Source organism: Trematomus bernacchii, unplaced genomic scaffold, assembly GCF_902827165.1.
Source record: "Trematomus bernacchii unplaced genomic scaffold, fTreBer1.1, whole genome shotgun sequence".
Classification (NCBI taxonomy): Eukaryota; Metazoa; Chordata; class Actinopteri; order Perciformes; family Nototheniidae; genus Trematomus; species Trematomus bernacchii.
Window position 1 is genome coordinate 20591467 of NW_022988043.1, and position 18945 is coordinate 20610411.

Genomic DNA, 18945 nt, shown 5'->3' on the forward strand with positions numbered 1-18945 from the left:
TTTTTGCTGCCAAGTGCTCCATCTCTCCCTGCGAGGAATGACCCCCATCCATCACCCCTCTCCCTGTCAATCTCTCACAGCTTGGCCCAGGAAATGAGAGCTTCAAACGATTTCCTCCGTTTATGATGAAGCCGGCACTGCAGATATGGCAGGTAATTAACTGAGAGGGGGGGCACAGGAAGCACTGTGTACGTCGACAATGTTAGCTAGCAGATGCTTAAAGAGGGGGGTGGGGCTCTGTTGAAACTCATCTGAAGGGTAGAGATCTTATGATAACCCACAAGGCTCATAGTGTTGCAGGGAGAAATCACAAATAACAGTTAGTTCTGTAAAGAAAGGGTCCACATGCTCTGAAGATTGGGCTTTACACATGTCAGGGAGACAGACATAAAACTCAGTGCCACTTCCTGTTTCATTTCATATCCACTTCAAACCATCTCCTATCATTGAGTCTTCTTCTACTAACCAAAAAGCATCCTTTGATCTGGTTAAAGAATAAAAATCTGTTTTTCCTTACTGAGAAATTATTTATTTCGCTCATGAAAATGATTCATCATTATTCTGGGGACAGGAACATGTCTTACTCAGGCTTGAACTCTTGAACTGGTTTGTGTTGCTAATGAATTCAACTTGTTCTGCAGTCATAAAAATGTTTTAAGCAGTATTTGATTTTAATAAAAGGTGGGTTGAAATAAAAACAACACAATAGTGCACATCACAGGTATTTTTGAGATGGTTTTCATTTAATAACTAACATTTTTTTTCTAATCTAATGCTAATAATCCCGGTTATCAAGAATTCTATCTTTACTCTTTAAATTCTGCTGTTCAGAAGTAATAGAAGCTGCCATCGAGGACTAAGGATGTATAAAGAAAACTGCATACAGCGTCGGAGGCGGGCCGTCGTTCATGTCTATGAAAGTTGCTCAGTGACACATGAAGCCCTAAATGGAGTGACTATAGATCGAAAAAGTACCCATATCTGGGCAAATAGAGCATGAACACTTGAGTTTTTGTTGAGCCTCAGATCTCTCGATATGGGGCTCAGTTAAATGAATGGAGAGGGAAAATGTCTCCCACAATTGGTGCACTTTTACTTTATTGGAAAATTAAATATTCTTCTGATCTATGTTGTATTTGTTTGGCTGTGTAGACCGTCCCTTTAGACTAGGGATGATAATTGATAACATTTTATCAATACAATTCAATTATTGATTCATTATCAATTGCCACGTAAATTACGCCCTTTTTTTTATAGTAATTGTCATATATGGTTGTTTATGGCAAGAATATAACAATTTAAAAGATAAGGAAATATATGATGGTAGTGTTATTAAAATGTTATTTTCTTGGCATTAATAATGTATTATAATCTGCCTAAAGCTACGATTACGAAGTTAATAAATCGTAATTCCCTTCTATAATATTTTTTTAATTTTCATCTACTTTTACTTATATTAAATTAGGTTTAAGGACAGGGACATTTATCACTTAAATGTGTAAACATAGTGACAATTTGTGCATCACTGCTGAAATTCCACACAACCATAAGAATGTTAGTTTTTTTCTTTTTTTAAACCTTCTTATTACCGTACATTATGTCTATATATAGTGTTGCACAATGCAAATGAAGCTACATTTAGAATGTATAAGTCCACTAAATGTGCCATTAGTATTATTATTCTGATCTTCAGGTACAGTATGTCTTTTGTTCATGTCACCTGACAGAGTTCTTTTGTCACAAAAAAATAACTTTCTGGTTGTTCTTTGTGGACAAGTATTTCCACTGAAGCTAGTATCACAAAGAAGCCTTTTAAAGAGCGCCAAGGTTGCTTCCTCTGTGGTGCTTTGATGGCTCATTCTGGATGCACAGTGCTGAACACTGCAGTGCTGCAGGTGGGCTGCGGGTACCTGGATCTGCAGGGGGAGGTTGGCGCTGATGGTGTATAGCAGAACTTTGGTGGGTTTCTCCCTGCACATCAGCACCAGTTCCAGGTCCATGTCCCCTTTGATCAGCAGGCCTTTGGCCACCAGACCGACACGCGTCACCCCGCAAAGCGCTGGCGTGTGGTCGGGCCTGAGGGAAGATGGAGGACAGCCAGCATCAGATTATTCTGTTCACATAGAAAAGCTGACACAAATACATGTTGAGAACTATTGCAACTATGGGGTGGTGCAGTAATCAGTCCTAAACTCCGGAAATCAAGTCAAAGTTTTCTTTTTAACAGTTGTTTTGGTCAGGAGGCTAAAATAAGATCATATGGGATGGTAGTATATAAAGTGGTGCAGTAATGAGTCCTAAATCTGGAAGTTACCGTTTAAGCCCCTCTGGGTTACCTCGCCTCAAGGCTTTTTTGACAGAAATAAGGTCTGTGGTTAACACAAGCCTATACGAGATTTTCACGTTTTGTTCTACGACATAAAACGTGTCAATAAATACCCCTCTCATAAATGTCCGAAGCTTCTATGTATCGGTTGCTAACAAGTGAGAAAACCGTGTATCATAACACCAAACAAAGGCAGACTTTAGCTTACTGATGGTGATTTAGACTGTGATGTTTTTAGTGTATAGCCTAATGTTAGCTTTTTACTTCTGGCGATTGCATTTATGCTTCAAAAATCATAAATGTGTTGGAAATATGTGAAGGTTATCCTGCTGAACAAAATATATTATAAACGTGTGTTTGCCACAGATACTGGAACATTTAACACTTTACCTACTCTTTGCACTTTCTGCTTTGATGCAAACTGCATTTTGCAATAAAGTTGAATCTAATCTAAACAGAAACGTATATTCTGCAATATTCTGAAATTCATTTAAAAAATCCTATTGCTTTTAGTTGAAGGAGCCCTTGCTATGCTCACTTCATTTAATGCTACCATAAACCACTGCATTTAGAAAACATATAGGTTGTTATAGATACATGCTAATGCTATGCATAGTTTACTGTAGTTTAGTGGACCAATCACAACCGAGCCAGCCAGCTAACCAATCAGAGCAGATTTTAGACAGAGGGGGAAAAGAGGTGCTGCAGCACAGGCAGTATGAGAAAAATAAAGAGCTTTTTGAACATTAAAGCATGTAAACATGTAAAATGAGCATAATAGGGCCCCTTTAAGAAAAAATATATGTTTTGGTATTCTGGGTGAACTGACACTTTTTGCTTAGGGTTTTTTAAATGATTCTTCTTGGAGACATTCTGGTAATTCTCTTTGCAAAAACATTGCTGACTGGACATCCTCCTATATATCAACAATACAATATACTTATTTTTTTATGTCCTGGTTGTGTTTTATTTCTATAAATCAGCTTCCTCTCTGTATCCTGTCTGAGATGATTTCTGAGTACAGAACCTCTGTGTGTATTTTCAGGCAACGTGCCAAACGTTGAGGATTTATGATTTCTTGTTGGGCTTGTTTAATCAACCAATCATCACATGTTCCCTCCTGATGATAATTTACAGCAGAACACAGTTTTATGAGGGAAAGGATGTAGCACTGTATTGAGGAAATGGCTAAAAGAGGTGCTGCAGCACAGACAGTATGAGAAAAATAAAGACCTTTTTGAACATTAAATCATGTCACAGGAGTAGAGGCAGATAATATAATAATGAAACCTGAAAAATTAGACATTTCAGCTAACTTCCCCACTGAGCAGGACCATCTTACTATAATCAAAGAAGAGATGTTCTCTGGACAGAACGGTATAAACTGTCAGCTTTAAATCATCACGGTATGAACATTAAAACAACCCTAAAATAACAGCACATTCAGCAGGACATACTTTGTCTCAGCAGCGTCTGCCTCCACTTGAATGTCCCCAGCCTCATTATTGCTGGAGGTCTTCCCTGAGGATTTATTTAGTCCATCCATCCAATCAGAGACTTTCTTTAGTGCTCCCTCCACAGTGGACACCAGCGTCTGGACGGCCTCCAGCTCCTCTGGTGCCGGGTATATGCTGGAGTGCTTGGCCATGACATGGCGGTCGTCGTTAGCAAACGATCTGAAAGACCTCTGGGTTCAGGAGAGAAGAAAAAAAGACATGGTCATTTTTTATTTTAGGTTTTCATTCCAGCTGATGCAGTATGAATTCCACAGCGGGAGCAGGTTCAGACTGAAACTCAAGGACATCCAGAGGAAACATGGACTTCTGCAGGAATTAAACCTGTGGCCTTCACAACGTGTGACCTTTGAGTTGGTCTATCCTCCTCATCATTGTCATTAATCAGCGTAAATGTCATCCGTGGTAATGTCGTTGACTTTTGTCAGTGAGCACGTACCGATTTATGAAGGGAACCTGATGTTTATTATATCAAAACTTATGGACTAATACCAACTGTCTTTGAACAGAATTACTCATTTACCCACGAGCTCTCTGTACCCAACATTGTTCGGAAGTTCATCATGGTTTCATATATAATTGCCAACTACATAAATGAAAAATATAAAGTATTCTACTGTAAAAAAGACCATAAGATCTTCTATCTTTCAAAGCTCTCAAAGCTTCAGAGCCGACATGTGTCGAGGAAGCAGAGATACGTAGCTCGGCTGAATAAATGTCCTTACGTCCCCAAAATGTTGGATTAATTATGACAACACTGCACAACTTTACTGCCACAAAACCTTGACCTTAATGGGTTGGTTTTGGAAAAATCGAATTTCTTTGTACACAGGAAAATACCAAACAGGCATTTTAGGTATTTATCAGATCTGGTTTTGGGATTGCTCTATCATTGTTATTGGGTCAAATTAACTGTGTTCCAGGCTCAAAACTTAAGGACAATTCAGAATATCTAATTTGTCAGCCAAATGTGGATGTAATATACGAAAATAATCTTTGAGGTGTTTTTTGATGGTTTGAGCCCTATACACAATAGTCCCACAAAAGTATATATATATATATATATATATATATATATATATATATATATATATATATATATATATATATATATATATATATATATATATATATATATATATATATATATATATATATATATATATATATATATATATATATATATATATTAATGCTACAGCGCAATGACACAGCTCCAGACAACACATCATGATGCTGATATGGTATAATGCAGTACTGTACTACTAATCTACACAGTATTTCCAGAATGTATGTCTTTTTACTTGTATTGGAGTATTTTAAGACCATAGCATTTTTACTTTTACTTAAAGTGGACCTATCATGCTATATTTGAAATATATATTGTAGGGCCATACCTATATAAAACATGTCTGTTTTTTTCAAAATACCAAACAGATCATGCATTTTAGCCATGCCTCATTTCGCTCTATTTGCTCTTTTCCAGCCCTGTTTTTGCAAGGGCTGATTCTGTGACGTAGCTTTAATGCAAATGAGCTGCAGCTGACCACGCCCTCCTGCAGGAGAGGGGGGCGTGCTCTAATCAGCTGCTGGACTCTCAGAAGAGGGGGAGGAAAAGAGATCTCCGTCCTCCGTGTTTTATTCTTATATTATTATATAGAGTTGTTATTCATTTGTTTTAAAGCTCAATAAATAACAAAGAAGACCTTTGACCGGCACTTTTCTAAATTTGTCCGGAAGATTTAAACTTTAACGGACATGTTGACCGGCGAAAAAAAATCTAACTGAAACTCTGCCGCACGGTCCCCTCGTCCCTTGGAAGAGGCGGAGAGGTGGGTGTTTGTCATCTGCTGGTGGTAAACCGGAGAGAATTACAGCAGCAGGAGCAAACGCTTGCCTCGGGGAGGGAGAAAAAGAGCCAGAGCGTCCACAGCGGAGAATAAACAGAAGGGCAACCATGGCAACCATGGCAACCATGGCAACCATGCGCGGGAAGTCTTCTTTGCTGCTTTTGTGGCAGACTACAGCGCCACATACAGGCCTGGCATATGTACTACAGCGTCTCCAGCGCTTTCGAGCGGCAATGGCCGGCCGTGGCCCAACCCCCCATTCCCCTGATAAGTGGAGAGTTGCCCATATAGGCGGAGCTCCCCTTTTCTGACGCCAGAACAATTCAAATCTGTATCAGCTCCGTTGCAGCCCCGTTTTTAGAGATTTGGTTATGGAGGAAAAGAAAGAGGGTTGTGTTTTCTGACACTTGGTGAGTTCCCTGACACACCGGGACACATATTCATGTATAAAAGACGTACAAAAGTGCATTTTGCATGATAGGTCCCCTTTAAGTAAAAGATCTGAATTACTCTTCCAACACTGCTCGTTTTAATGAAAAGAGGTACTACAGCACAGGCAGTATGATACAAAATAAGGACCTTTTTGAACATTAAAGCATTGAAACATTACATTACATTACATGTCATTTGTTAGACGCTTTTACATACGAGTTACATACATTCAGTACTGTGGACAATCCCCACAGGAGCAATTTGGGGTGAAGTGTCTTGCCCAGGGACACAATGACATGCTGACTGCAGTGGGACTGGAACCTGCTATCCCCTTCAAAGTCCAGCACACTATCCACTGAGCCACAGCCTCCCTGAAACATGTCACAGTATAGACACAAAATACAAATATGAAACCTGAAAAATAGTGCTCCTGTAGCTGGTCTGCACAGAGCCTTGACCTCAACCCCATCGATCATCTTGGGATTAACTGAAACACAGACTGTAAACTAGACCTTATCCAGTGACACCAGTGTTGGACATCACTAATGCACTTTTGCTGAATGGGAGGAAATCTCTGCAGCAAGTAGATCTGATGGAAAGACTGAGGAAATGTCTAGCCATATATTTTGTAGTGTAAATGCCAATTTCCTCCAAATGCTCGCTGTGTAATTGTTGAAGGTTATTTTGTGTACATTCAGGTGCTATTTAGCTGCTATAAACCAGCTTGCTTAGCTGTTTTAAAGGTCCTCCATTCTTAAACATCACAAAACGGGTTTGAGGGACAAAAGAAAGATGATCATCTTTGTCGTTCTTCAAAGCAATGCTCTTGGTATGGAATCCAGAGCAAAATAAATGTCTTTGAACTTGAACGCACTGTTTCTAATTCAACGCATGCCTGGTGTTGTTTTCCCTCGACTTCCTTCTCAGACGTGCAAACGCAGGGGTTTGTGTTCAGCGAGGCTCATCCCAGCGTGCACGATGACAGCAACACCTGAAGAGACCTGCGCTGCTGCCAATCTCTGCGTGGCCCAGATACATCCTCCGTTACTTAAAGGTCCCATGTCATGGCCATTTCTACTGATCATAATTCCATTGTTGAGGTCTACTAGAATAGATTTAGATTGTTCAATGTTCCAAACTCACATTGGTTTCTCATACAGCATCTCTGTATAGTATGTGTATTCACTCTCTGTCCTAAACGGCTTGTTGGAGCTCCTGCCCCCCCGCTCCCTGTGAGCCCAGTGTGCTCTGATTGGTCAGCTCGCCCACTCTGTTCTGATGAGTCCACCACCGTTATAGTGGAACATCAGTGATTATGTGTTACAATGGCGTTAGCAACCAGAAAATGACACCAGTAATGACAAACAGATGAGAATGCTGCGTGGGGTCTGGGTGCCGTGTTGGCGGGACGTTGCGGGGCTCGCTGCTGAGAGGAGCGGACAGTGTGAGCTGGGTTAATTTTCTGGTTGCTGCGTGGGGTCTGCGAGACAGCGAGACATCGCGAATGGACGCGGGAAGGGGGGGGGTGCTGAGGGGGCTGCAGCACCCCCATCTGCAGACCGTTTACATGCATAAAAAGCTACATAACACACAAGGGGACGGGTAATAACCGGAAAAGCATGACATGGGACCTTTAACATTAACATTTATGCCATGTACTTGTAAGGGCTGATGATGTGCAAAATGTGCTCCATAGTCGTTTTTACAAGCCCGAGTGCCCGTCAGACGAGCATCAAACCATTTCATTTCATTTAATCGTTTATTTAGCAGGGACAATGCACATTAATGAACACTTAAAACAAGAAAATGCAAATAGTGTAAATATGCCAGATTTTAGCTTGGAGCTCATTTCCATCCGCAGTCCCTCACATAAAACATTTAAAAACATGACAATTATACACATAGCAAAGACAAATACATGATATGCAAAAAGTACAAAAGAGCAAGAGCAGCATACACAAGTATTTACCACATGGCAGTACACTATAGCAGCAACGACAAGTGCAAGAGAAGATAAAAGAGCTACATAAAGTGCAAGAGGAGATACCCCTGTGTTAAAGTGCATTTAGCGGTGATTGCACATCTGTTTGTTTCTGAACATTCTTTTAGTTGACCTTTACAACTATTGAGAGTGGGACAATCCCGTATCTCAGTTGGGAGGCTATTCCACAATGAGCTGCCTTTAATGGAGAGTACATTTTGTCCAAAAGTGGTCCGTCTACAGTGGACTTCACAGTCTCCTCTGGTTTCTGACCTAGTGCAGCGTCCAGTGTGTTTTTTGTGGATGAATTCCCCAAAGGCTTCAAACCAGGCTTCCAGTCCAAGGTCAAACTGCTATCTCTCTCCATCACCCATTCCTTTTCAACTCCCGATCCCCTTTTTCCTCTCCTGCCTCTCTCCCCGCCCGCAGCGTGTAAGCACACCCTCATTACGGTGAGTTATTTATGATGGTGCTTTAATAATTCATGGCCATGACTCCCGGGGGCTTGTGCTGGAGTTGCGAGGGTCATTCATCACGACCTAGCTAATCTCTCGCTGAACTGCCGGGGGCATTCGAGGCTGTGTACAGGCAAGTGTGGCCGGTGTCAACAGCCATAACACACAAAACGTACACACAAACATTAACAAGATCTAAATGAAAGATTAGGACTTTCACGGCCTCAACACTGATTCTGGACGACCGCGCCACGTCAGGCTTGTTTATTTGTTACCTACGAGACATCTGGGTGTTGAGGCTCGCACTGCAATTACATAGTAATGACGTTCACTGCTTTAATGAATTGCTTTGCGGGGTTTGTCGATGGATGCCATTCAGTTCAATCTGACACACACAGAAATAAAAATAAATGTTCTTTCTATCAAACTACTTCAGAGGATGACATCTAACCAGTGGCGAGCCGTCTCTGAGGGCCTAAGATATTCCAAAAAAATAATATTTGAAAACATAAAAGAAAAAAAAATTAAAATATTTTTTTAGTTATATTTTTCATTAGTTTTACCAAAATAACTTGATTTAATTGTATCTAAAATAAAATGTCCAAAGAAATAAATCCTTCGAATCTGCCTGTTCAGTTTCTGTTGGAATGAGAAGGGTTAAATTAAAGAAGCTCGTCTCTGCGAGTTACTGTGAAGATAGGAGCTGATTGGTGGTCCTGCTGTAAATTCACAGAGGGCCAGCTAGGGTAACTCAACGAGAGTAATGTCAAATGACAGTACAATTGACCAATCATATCATCCCTCTAAATGGGTGGGCATTATTTTCCCGGACTTTATGACAAGTTCCGCCCGCTGTGAAGTTTATACATGTGTATAAAGTGGTGCAGTGACGCGTCCTAAAACCCGGAAGTAAGCTGCGCTCGGGTTCCCTCGACAAAAAAGCAATGGGATAGGATTTTGGAAAATAGCTTGAAATAAGGTCTGTGGAAAACAAACCTGTTAGATAAATGCACGTTTTGTTCAGCCGGATAATATCCACATGTCTACCCTACTTTTATAATTTTCTAATCATAAATCTAATCGATAAATTTATGATCGATAGATTTATGATTAGCATAAGTTCGTTCATGATGGCTCATGTCAGTGATAGTGATGACATCGTTGCGAAATTATTAACCGAGTCATTTTCAAGATTGAGTTACAATGATAAATTGGAGTGGCAAAGGATCAGCTGAATGACCCGCCATCACGTACTTCATCCAAAAGGACAGGAGGATGGACTTTGTGTTTAAGTGACTTGATCATCAAAGGTAGGCCTAAGTCATTTTCAATGTGGGCCGCCGTGCCGACTTAATTCATTTTTAATTGTTACTTGGCTGTGGGTGCCCTGTCATGATAGGTGTTTAAATTGTGTTGTTTTGTGTGGTAGAGGGTCGCTGTCATTGATGCGTTTTGCACCCCGGGCCGTTGTTTTGATATTCCGCTGAAGTATCCGCTGTGACGTAATAACTCTTCTTTTTTTTTTCGAGGGAAGGGGGGGGGTCAGAGGCCCTAGGTATAAAAGTCACGGCTCACCACTGCATCTAACACACACTAGCAGGGTCTGGAGGGTTAAAGTTATAGTTACCTGTAAAAGAATGTAACCTAATCTTATTGTCACAATATAAAAGCAGTGTAACCAAGATATTTACTATGAAAAATGTTTCCTCTGCTCAGATATTTTATTTATAGGGAAACCTGCCTTTCATTTAGCAAATTCAGGCAGTAGCTTACATTAACAATGATCACATACTACCGTTTAAAAAAGCAGAAATAAAATCTGAGATAACAGAACTCACACACACTATGTTATGAACATATACACTCACTGGCCACTTGATCAGGTATACCTGTTCAACTGCCCGTTTTTTATACTAAAGCATTCCAACATGTGACTTTTAACAGGGTCATCTTAAGCACATAACCATTGGCAACGCAAAGAGACTCTGTTGTATGATGGCCTTGATGAAGGCGTAAATACATTTTTTTTAAAACCGCCAATATTGCTGGAGTTTTGATCTCAGGAGATTTTTCGCTTCTTTGTAAACCTTTGCAGTAGGCAAGTTATTTTAGAAATCTCTATTAGGCTTCTGATCTTTCAGATGCAGAAAAAGACCAACAAAAAAACTGAACTTTTGGTGAATCTGTGGATTTTAAAAGGGACAAAAGCATAGAGTCATCACACATCAAATCACCTGAAGAAACCCAATGTCTTGTCTCGTTGATTGTGGTATTATAGGAAAATCACATTTTCAGGTATTGAATTATATAAACATATACATATATAAAAGAGTCACAATTCCGATTTAAAACTACAGCAAAGTATTTAAATAGGAATTATTACACGCTTAGTTGAATACTCGATTCTGATTAGTCAATTTGGACATTTCAGAGGTTGTTAATACTCACTAACGCACCACTACTAAGCATAATATGACTGTTGCTATGTGATCAAGGGACTAATTGCAGTCATATCAATCCTCAGAAAGAAGCCCGGTTGATTTAATGTCAGCAGTGGACAACAAACATTAGTTTTCTCCATCAGAAAACACCATGGAATACTTTTGCAATATTCCTTTTTATGTTTGTGGAGAGCCCAACACTTTGGATTCATGATGGCTAAACTGTCCTCAGTAAAGAAAAAGAAAAAGAGCGCAAGAGAAGGAAAGAGGTTTAAAGACAGAGAAATCAAAAGAAGAAGACAGACAGGAAGTAAACAATAAAGGGAACAGCAGAAGAAGACATACAGGAAGTGAACAATAACGGGAACACGGTATGGGTTCTGGCATTATTTAAAGAGTGTTAAGTGGAAAAGAAAATGTGAACAGACTTGGACGGTTAAAGAAAACCTCGATCAGTGCTGCCACCATTTTAAGTTATGTTGGTTTGTAGTTGAGCGAGCTATAATTGGGATACTCGTTTCAAATGATCCCTCACATAAACATTAGGGTTCATCAAATTTGCAGATAAGTTTAAGAATAATGTGTTTTATTTAGTTTAATTTAAATCGCGTTGGGATATTCTCAAACCTAGCTTTTTGTGAATTCATTTGTCAAAACCTCTCACTCGAATCCTTGGGGATCTTTTTTGTGGTGTGCGGGCCTAATACTCATCAGGATCTGACAAAGGAGACAAATCAACAACAAGTATTTTGGCACACCTCTTGTTATTCTGCTGCCACAAACCGTCTAATATCCCTACAATTAATTATTTGGTCTGACTGATAATCCAATGCTTGAGCTGTCTGAAAATGGCAAACTTAATCAGCTACTGGCTTGGGAACAAAAATAAACCTTTACTGAGTTTATAAAACACGATAAGCTAAAAACCTTCTATGGCCTGGAATACACCATCAAGAGATCCCTTCCATTCCTATGAGCTACAGTATGAAGTTACTAGTTGTGTCCTCTTCCACTCAAAATGTAGTTTATCTGATGAATGGTCAGGTAGTATGGGTGTATTTAAAATATGAAATGATTAGTGGCTAAGAACTAGGGATGCTCCGATTGATCGGCCACCGATCGATATCGGCCGATACTCACTCTCTGCCGATCGATCGGTGCTCTCTAAAAATGCCGATCACGAGAGCCGATAGCATGACGTAAAATGATGACGTAAAATACATGACACTTTTCTCTGTGTGCGGCAAAACAAGCTTGCCAAAATGGCTTCACCGGTCTGGCAGTATTTTAAGGTGTCCCAAAATGACAATAAAATAGCGGTATGCAATGTGTGTGAAGCAGAAATCCTGCAGCCCCACCCGCTGTGACGGAGCGGTGAGCGGAGCGAAACACACACTAAGAGTTAGACCTAACACACTTAGCTATTTTATCTACCTCTGGAACAAGCTAAACTAGTTATAAATATATTTATTCTTCACTGTGGGTCACTCATTACTGGATCAGTGAGCTGCATGAGATACTGACGGGCTAGAGAGAGAGAGAGAGAGGAAAAGAGAGCGCTTCCGCTCATTTCTCCCGTGGTATTATCCAAAGTTAATGTAAACTTGAATAATGTACATCATTTGAATGTAATAATTATGTTGGTTGTTGTTTGTGGAAGCGCCAGTGAATGAGCCCCATTAACTGAATTTTAAACATCACTTTAAATGGAAGATCCCCATAGGCCCACTCGATCGGATCGGCGATCGATATCGGCCGATACCGATTCCGGCGATCGGGGCGATTGGCCCCAAAATTGGCGATCGGAGCATCCCTACTAAGAACATTACATACTATTACATTAAGCATTTAGCTTACATTAGGTGCAATTAACCATGACGAAACAACTTCAAAAAAAGCGATAATTTGCAGCATTAGCTTCAAATGAATTGCTTCCTAGAGAAGTGATCAGTTTACTTACATTGGGCCAAGGTACATACACACACAATATATAAGACAAAGCTCACCATGTCCATGCAGGGGCTGGGGAGGGGGGGGGATTGGTTCGTGGGAGAGGTCTAGGTGAGGACCGGTGTCCCGTCACTTGGCCTCTTCATGCGGTCAAATATCTCTCAGCTTCGGCCTCTCCGTCTCGAGTCCCACTGTGAGAAGAATACAAATAAAATGAAGAAAAATGTCAAATTCACACCTTCGGTAAATGTGGACTTAACCTTGTATTTCTCTTTTATTTATTTTTAAAAGTTAATTTGTATAGCATTTTTCATACATCAGAGGCCTGTACTACGAAGCCGGATTTTCGCTTAGCGAGCTAACTTCAGGGAAAACTCTGGGTTTCCGGTCCTACGACGCTGGTTCTCTTCTTACCGGGCTAGATCTCCATGATAACTTATGCTGAATGGCTAACCTGCTCCAGAGCAGGTTTGGTTCCAGGATAAGAGATCAACTCAGTGAAAGCACCGCCTGCTGACCAATCAGAGCTCCATGTGCGGAGTTTAAAGCTATCAAGTCATATTACAGGATAAAGGAAATACAGAAAAACTGCCGTTGCAGGAAAGACGGCCGGCAAAAATCAACTGACTGTGTGAATGTGAAGATTCATAGAATATCCCCTCCCATCTTCAGAGCAATCTGACTATTATAACATTAGCGTTAAGAAAGCTTACTTAAATATCTGCCACAAGTTAACATAAGTAACCGGATCAAAGTAACAGTACGTAGCCTACAGTCCGCGGCACTGTGAGTGCAGACGTCGATGTGTCCCATTATCATTCATATCATATCACATCATAATGTATCATATATTTCCTTATCTGAGTCAGCTTCTTGAGCCGTATCTGGCCGTGCAACACTCACAGTGTCACATACTGTATGCAGAAGTATTATTTTAAGCAACAATTTAAGTTGACGAAACACTCGAGTCAAATGTAATTAAAGTCAGATCCACTCGTGTCTTGGACGGGGCAGTGATATCATAAACCTGTTAATGTACGCATTCAAACACTTTTTCTTTTACCAGCTGTATTCACCTTGCAGGTGCAGCTATGTGGCTTTTATCCTGGATAAAGTGTTTAAGTCATGGATGTTTAAAGTTTAACTTCTTCATATGTCTAATATTATAGTTGACTTTTCATTCAGGAAGTATGACGCTGCGCTGTCAGTACGCTTCTCCATGTTTGTGATTGGTCAAATGTTGCTAACCCCACCCCTTTCATGTGAACGCGCACTCAGCCGGACAGAGAAACCCTGGCTTGAGTTACCGAGTTGATAACCAGCGTCGTACCGTTTAGCGAGAGCGCGTTTGTTTTGGGTTAGGTAAGCCAGATAACTCAAACATATCCAGGGTATGTTGAACTGGATTCGTAGTACAGGCCTCTGGTGCAGCTCTAAGTGTTTGTCAACATTCAGAGGGGGCAACCTTTGTTGGCTTGGTAATGATGCAGCTTTAACCTTTGTAATTGTTGCTTATGATGTGGGTGAACCACGATTTAAGGCTTATTCTAAGCTGCTCTGAATACATATCAGCTAAATGCTTCAAATGTCTGGCTGCGTTTTCAAGGCTCAAAATGATAATCCCTGATGTCAGATTTACAACCATTGTGCTTCACATTTCAATACTAGTAATCACAAAAATGTTCTACAAAATCTACAATAGATGGCTCGTTTGGAAGGATATGCAACTGCTGTTAATACATTCTCCCAAGCCAGAATCTGCACAACAGGAAAGTCGGCAAACGTCTGGTCACCAGGGCACATCACATGCACTTGTAGTGCTTCCCTGTTGTAAATATGTGATTATGTACAAGAGACGATAAACAAGTAATATATTGTAAACAGTATACAGCTAAATTACCGCCAGTTCATAATATTGAAACTTTTGCCCCAAATCAACCAAATTTGTATCGACATTAGGGTTAGTTGTGTCTTTGAAAAATGTAAAAGCTTATTTTTTTTAACTTTTTGGTCTATGCGCAGCCTTGAGTCCAGCCCTAAATGCAAACTGAAATTATTATTCATTTTCATACTTTTTGAATACACTTTAAAAAAATTACTTACAGCTAATTATTTTTACCTGACAATGTGAGCAGAGAGATTTAAATGTGTCTGACTTCTACAGGTTCTACCAACGCTAAGCTAGAGATCATGAGTGGGTTGTTTACTGACCCATTTCATGTTGTAGAACAAACCGTTACAATCTGTATAGATTGTGCTAAACTCCGATTTTAGGCATCTACATAAACTCTTGAAAAAACGTTGACTTCGAGACAAGGGAACCTAAAGTGATAAAATGGTGGCATGTCACCATTGCTTATAAGGGTGCTAATGTTCGGTGTGATGATGTTTAGTAGTCTTAAGAGGGAAACTGGAAGGGTTTAAATGCTAACTATTTTGCGGGTTAAGGACCCATTCAAGCACTGCTCTATAAATTACATTTGACATATGCAGTAGACTTTGAATTGTACAATTATTGGAGTTTTACCAAGTATGAAGCATTTAATCTGCTATGACAACTCCCAACTTCTTTCTTGTTTTCAGTTTGTCCACCCTTTCTAAAAAAATGATTGTTTAAATTGTGTTAATTTCTTTCGTTTTACTTTTGTAATAAACAACCAAAATTATCATGTGGGCCATACTGAATAAACCTGTTTTAAATAGGATCTGTAACCATGTTTCATATGACAGTGTTAGTCCTTCTGCTCCTGTTCTTCTGTGATGAGCTCATGCAGATGCTTCATGTATGGGACATTTAAAAAACTTGCTTCTGATCCCAATTAAAAAAACAAACCAGCCTTTCACAAACCACTTTGATGCTGATGCTGCCATGAAATTATTCTTACGTCATCGGGCCACAGAAGCACGGCAACACATTAATTTAATTACGCAGAATATATTCTGGCCATTAAAAGCATTAGATGAAGCAGCTTTGCATCGCCCACGAGGTCAAATGCTAATGAGACGAGAGCCGGAGCCTTTGGTGTAACTGTGTGGTGGTGGTGGTGATGGTGTAAAACATCCTGGGGGAATCAGTGGGGTCGAGCCGAGCGTCAATTAGATTCTCTGTCACCTTGACCTTGTTTTCAATGACAGAGCAGAGCAGGCTGATGGTGTTCACTGCTGCAGTATTGTCTATTTACTGCAAGTCTTGAATCATCCTTTAACCGAGAAAAATCAAGAAAAAGGATGTTGATCAATATGGCACAGCAATTACTGAACCAGTTGCTGAGATTTCTGCCTTTCAAAGCCTACGTTCCCGCTCCTAGCCTATTTTGGAACAAAAACTCCCCAAACAGCACAACTTCAAAGCATTTACAACTGCTCAATAATGGAGGACGTTGCTACGTGTGAGAGACTGGAACTCAGCACATGAATGCTAACAAGCCTTATTCTCACACGGAAAAGGAGGAGTGTTTGTGCCTCAGTATTCAGTTTGAAGATACATCACCTCTTCACGCTACATATTTCTGCTGCATCCCTCTCTAATCTCATGTGACTTTCTGACTGTCAATGACAGGCTGCAGAGGAGGAAGAGGAAGTGGTGGCACATTTAGGCTGACATAGATACATGACTTTCCTTTGATAACAACTTGAGTGACAAGTAGGGATGTCCCGATCCGATCACGTGATCGGGGATCAGAGCCGATCACGTGATTTTCACGTGATCGGGGATCGGGAGAAAAAAATCGGGGGATTTTTTTTTTTTTTTTTATAAAATATTTTTATACATTTTATTTAATGTTACAAAACAAAAATGACCATGTTCACGTCTTAAAGTCATCCTGAGGCCTTAGTTTTGGGTTAAAATTACACAACATCATGTATGTGTTGCTTCTTTTGGGCTTGTTTTCATAGACCTGGTTGCTTATTTCTCTCAAATCTGGCAACAGAGTGGGCGCAGTGTCTAATAGTAGCAGTAAGCTAACAAGAGGCTACGTTCAGCTGGTGACTCGGGAGTCGGGACAGAGAAAATGTCAGGAGTTTGGAAGTATTATAAAATTGAAAGCGAAGGCAGTGTAACAGCCAGATGCAATGTTTGCAAGGCGGAGGTTCCGCATGGTGGAAAGAACAGAGCTACGTTCAACATGACCAATCTAATACAAACACCACCAACAACAACACGACGAGTACACAGCGGCCACTCAGGTAACGGCACTGAAACAACCGACACTTTCAGAGACTTTTAAAAGGAAAGAGAAACTACCCCAGAACAGTGAAAAGGCCAAAAAAATAACAGCCAAGATAGCTGAATTCATCGCGTTGGATGACCAGCCGTTATCTGTTACCTTTTTTTTCCTCTTAATGCATTGCATAAAGATCGGATCGGGAAAAATCGGTATCGGCAGATTGTCAAAATCAAATGATCGGAATCGGATCGGGAGCAAAAAAAGGTGATCGGGACATCCCTAGTGACAAGTTTGGAACATTTCCTTTAGAAATTCAAAATGTTGATACCAGATCTGTATGATCTATGTTGTTGCAGATGTAAATATATATATATATATAGACAAGAAAAGGTATTGTCCTGACTAGCTTGGCGCACTCACCAGCCAATCAGGATTGGAGTAATGAGATTGATGCTTCTGAGGTATACACAGGGAGGCGCATCCCATAGTGAGACATCGAAGTGAATGGTATGAATGAGAACCCAAAAAGCATAATATGGCCGCTTAAAGTACATATAGTATGGCTGCTTATTTCAGGGTCATCTCCAGTCTGATATGTTTAAGGCAATGGGGCAAATTATTGGATGAAAGCAATACATTTTTGGGCTTACTGCCTTTTTATTCCCAAATCTTGCCAATTTCCAAAAATACTTTGTACACAAAACAACATTGAAAAACGTATATTTTTAAAATAAATAAATCTTTACTTAACGATGAACTTGGTCTGAGGGATAAATATCATAAAAGTACAGTAGAATCTTTTGTAAAAAGAAAAGAAAAGTATAAAATATTTGGAAGTTGTAAATCCATTCAGTACCTAAGAAGAAAGATACATTGATTCTTACATAGATTTGTCCACACTGCCACAGACAATTTACTGGGATGAATGCGAAGGATATTCACTTTTGCTTCACAACCACTTTTGCTACAAATATATGTTGAGCACGTCCTGCTGAACATGTGACAAGATATTGCTCATCCTAAAATATGGAAAAACAAACAGAATGCAATCTTGTCCCAACTCCTACCTGACTTAAGAGCTTGCACTTTTATTGGCCACGCTCCAACACATTGTACACGATAGGCTAAGGAAGGGGCATTTCTAAGCGGTTGAATAATCACCAGCTAGAGCTGACCAGCTAACCAATCAGAGCAGACTGGGCTCTGCTTCAAGACAGAGGGTGTAAGCAAGCCCCAAGGAAGTGGGCCAGATGGTGAAGCAAATGTCCGTAGGGGCCAAACGATGGTACTACAAATCCTGTGTCAGTCTGTGACATCATTGGGACTTTTTCCCGTTGACTCACATTGGGAAGAGGCGTCTATATACATGTATCAGTGCATCTTTTTTTTGGAACAAAATCAACTACCCAGCATGAACACTCTAATAGCCCTGAATGAACCCTCCTGTTAACACACTTCAAAACAATCTGGAAACCGTAATACAAATTTACGCAAATGAATCACATTACCAAATTTGACCTTAACATCCTCCTGTAATACCAACACGGAAATGTGCCGAACCACGCGCCAATAAACCAAAGCAGAACATCACAGCGGCTCTCCCTGACAGCGGCTTTATCGATGCTTTAGCTAAGAGAAAAATGATTTGACTTTATGCCAATAATTCATAAATCATGTTGTAATGAAGTAAACCTAACTCTGATTTATCTTACGAGTTTGTCATGCATTTTCTTTTTACAACACAACACATGTATTCATTTTATCTTCCAATAAAATACAAGAATGTTCAACTTGTGATTAATCATGAATAAATGCTAACAGTTAATG

General features: G+C 40.0%; 1 protein-coding gene across 1 annotated transcript in view; it reads right to left on the reverse strand.

Annotated features, from left to right (window-relative positions):
* Positions 1-18945, reverse strand: part of LOC117472391 (spermatid perinuclear RNA-binding protein-like) — a 102739-nt gene that overhangs the window by 54596 nt on the left and 29198 nt on the right. The window contains exons 2-4 of the mRNA XM_034117545.1: positions 13006-13140; positions 3784-4013; positions 1911-2076 (exon numbers count right to left, since the gene is read on the reverse strand). Coding sequence (XP_033973436.1) covers positions 1911-2076; positions 3784-4013; positions 13006-13014 — 405 coding nt within the window. The 5' untranslated portion in view covers positions 13015-13140. The remainder of the gene's footprint in view (positions 1-1910; positions 2077-3783; positions 4014-13005; positions 13141-18945) is intronic.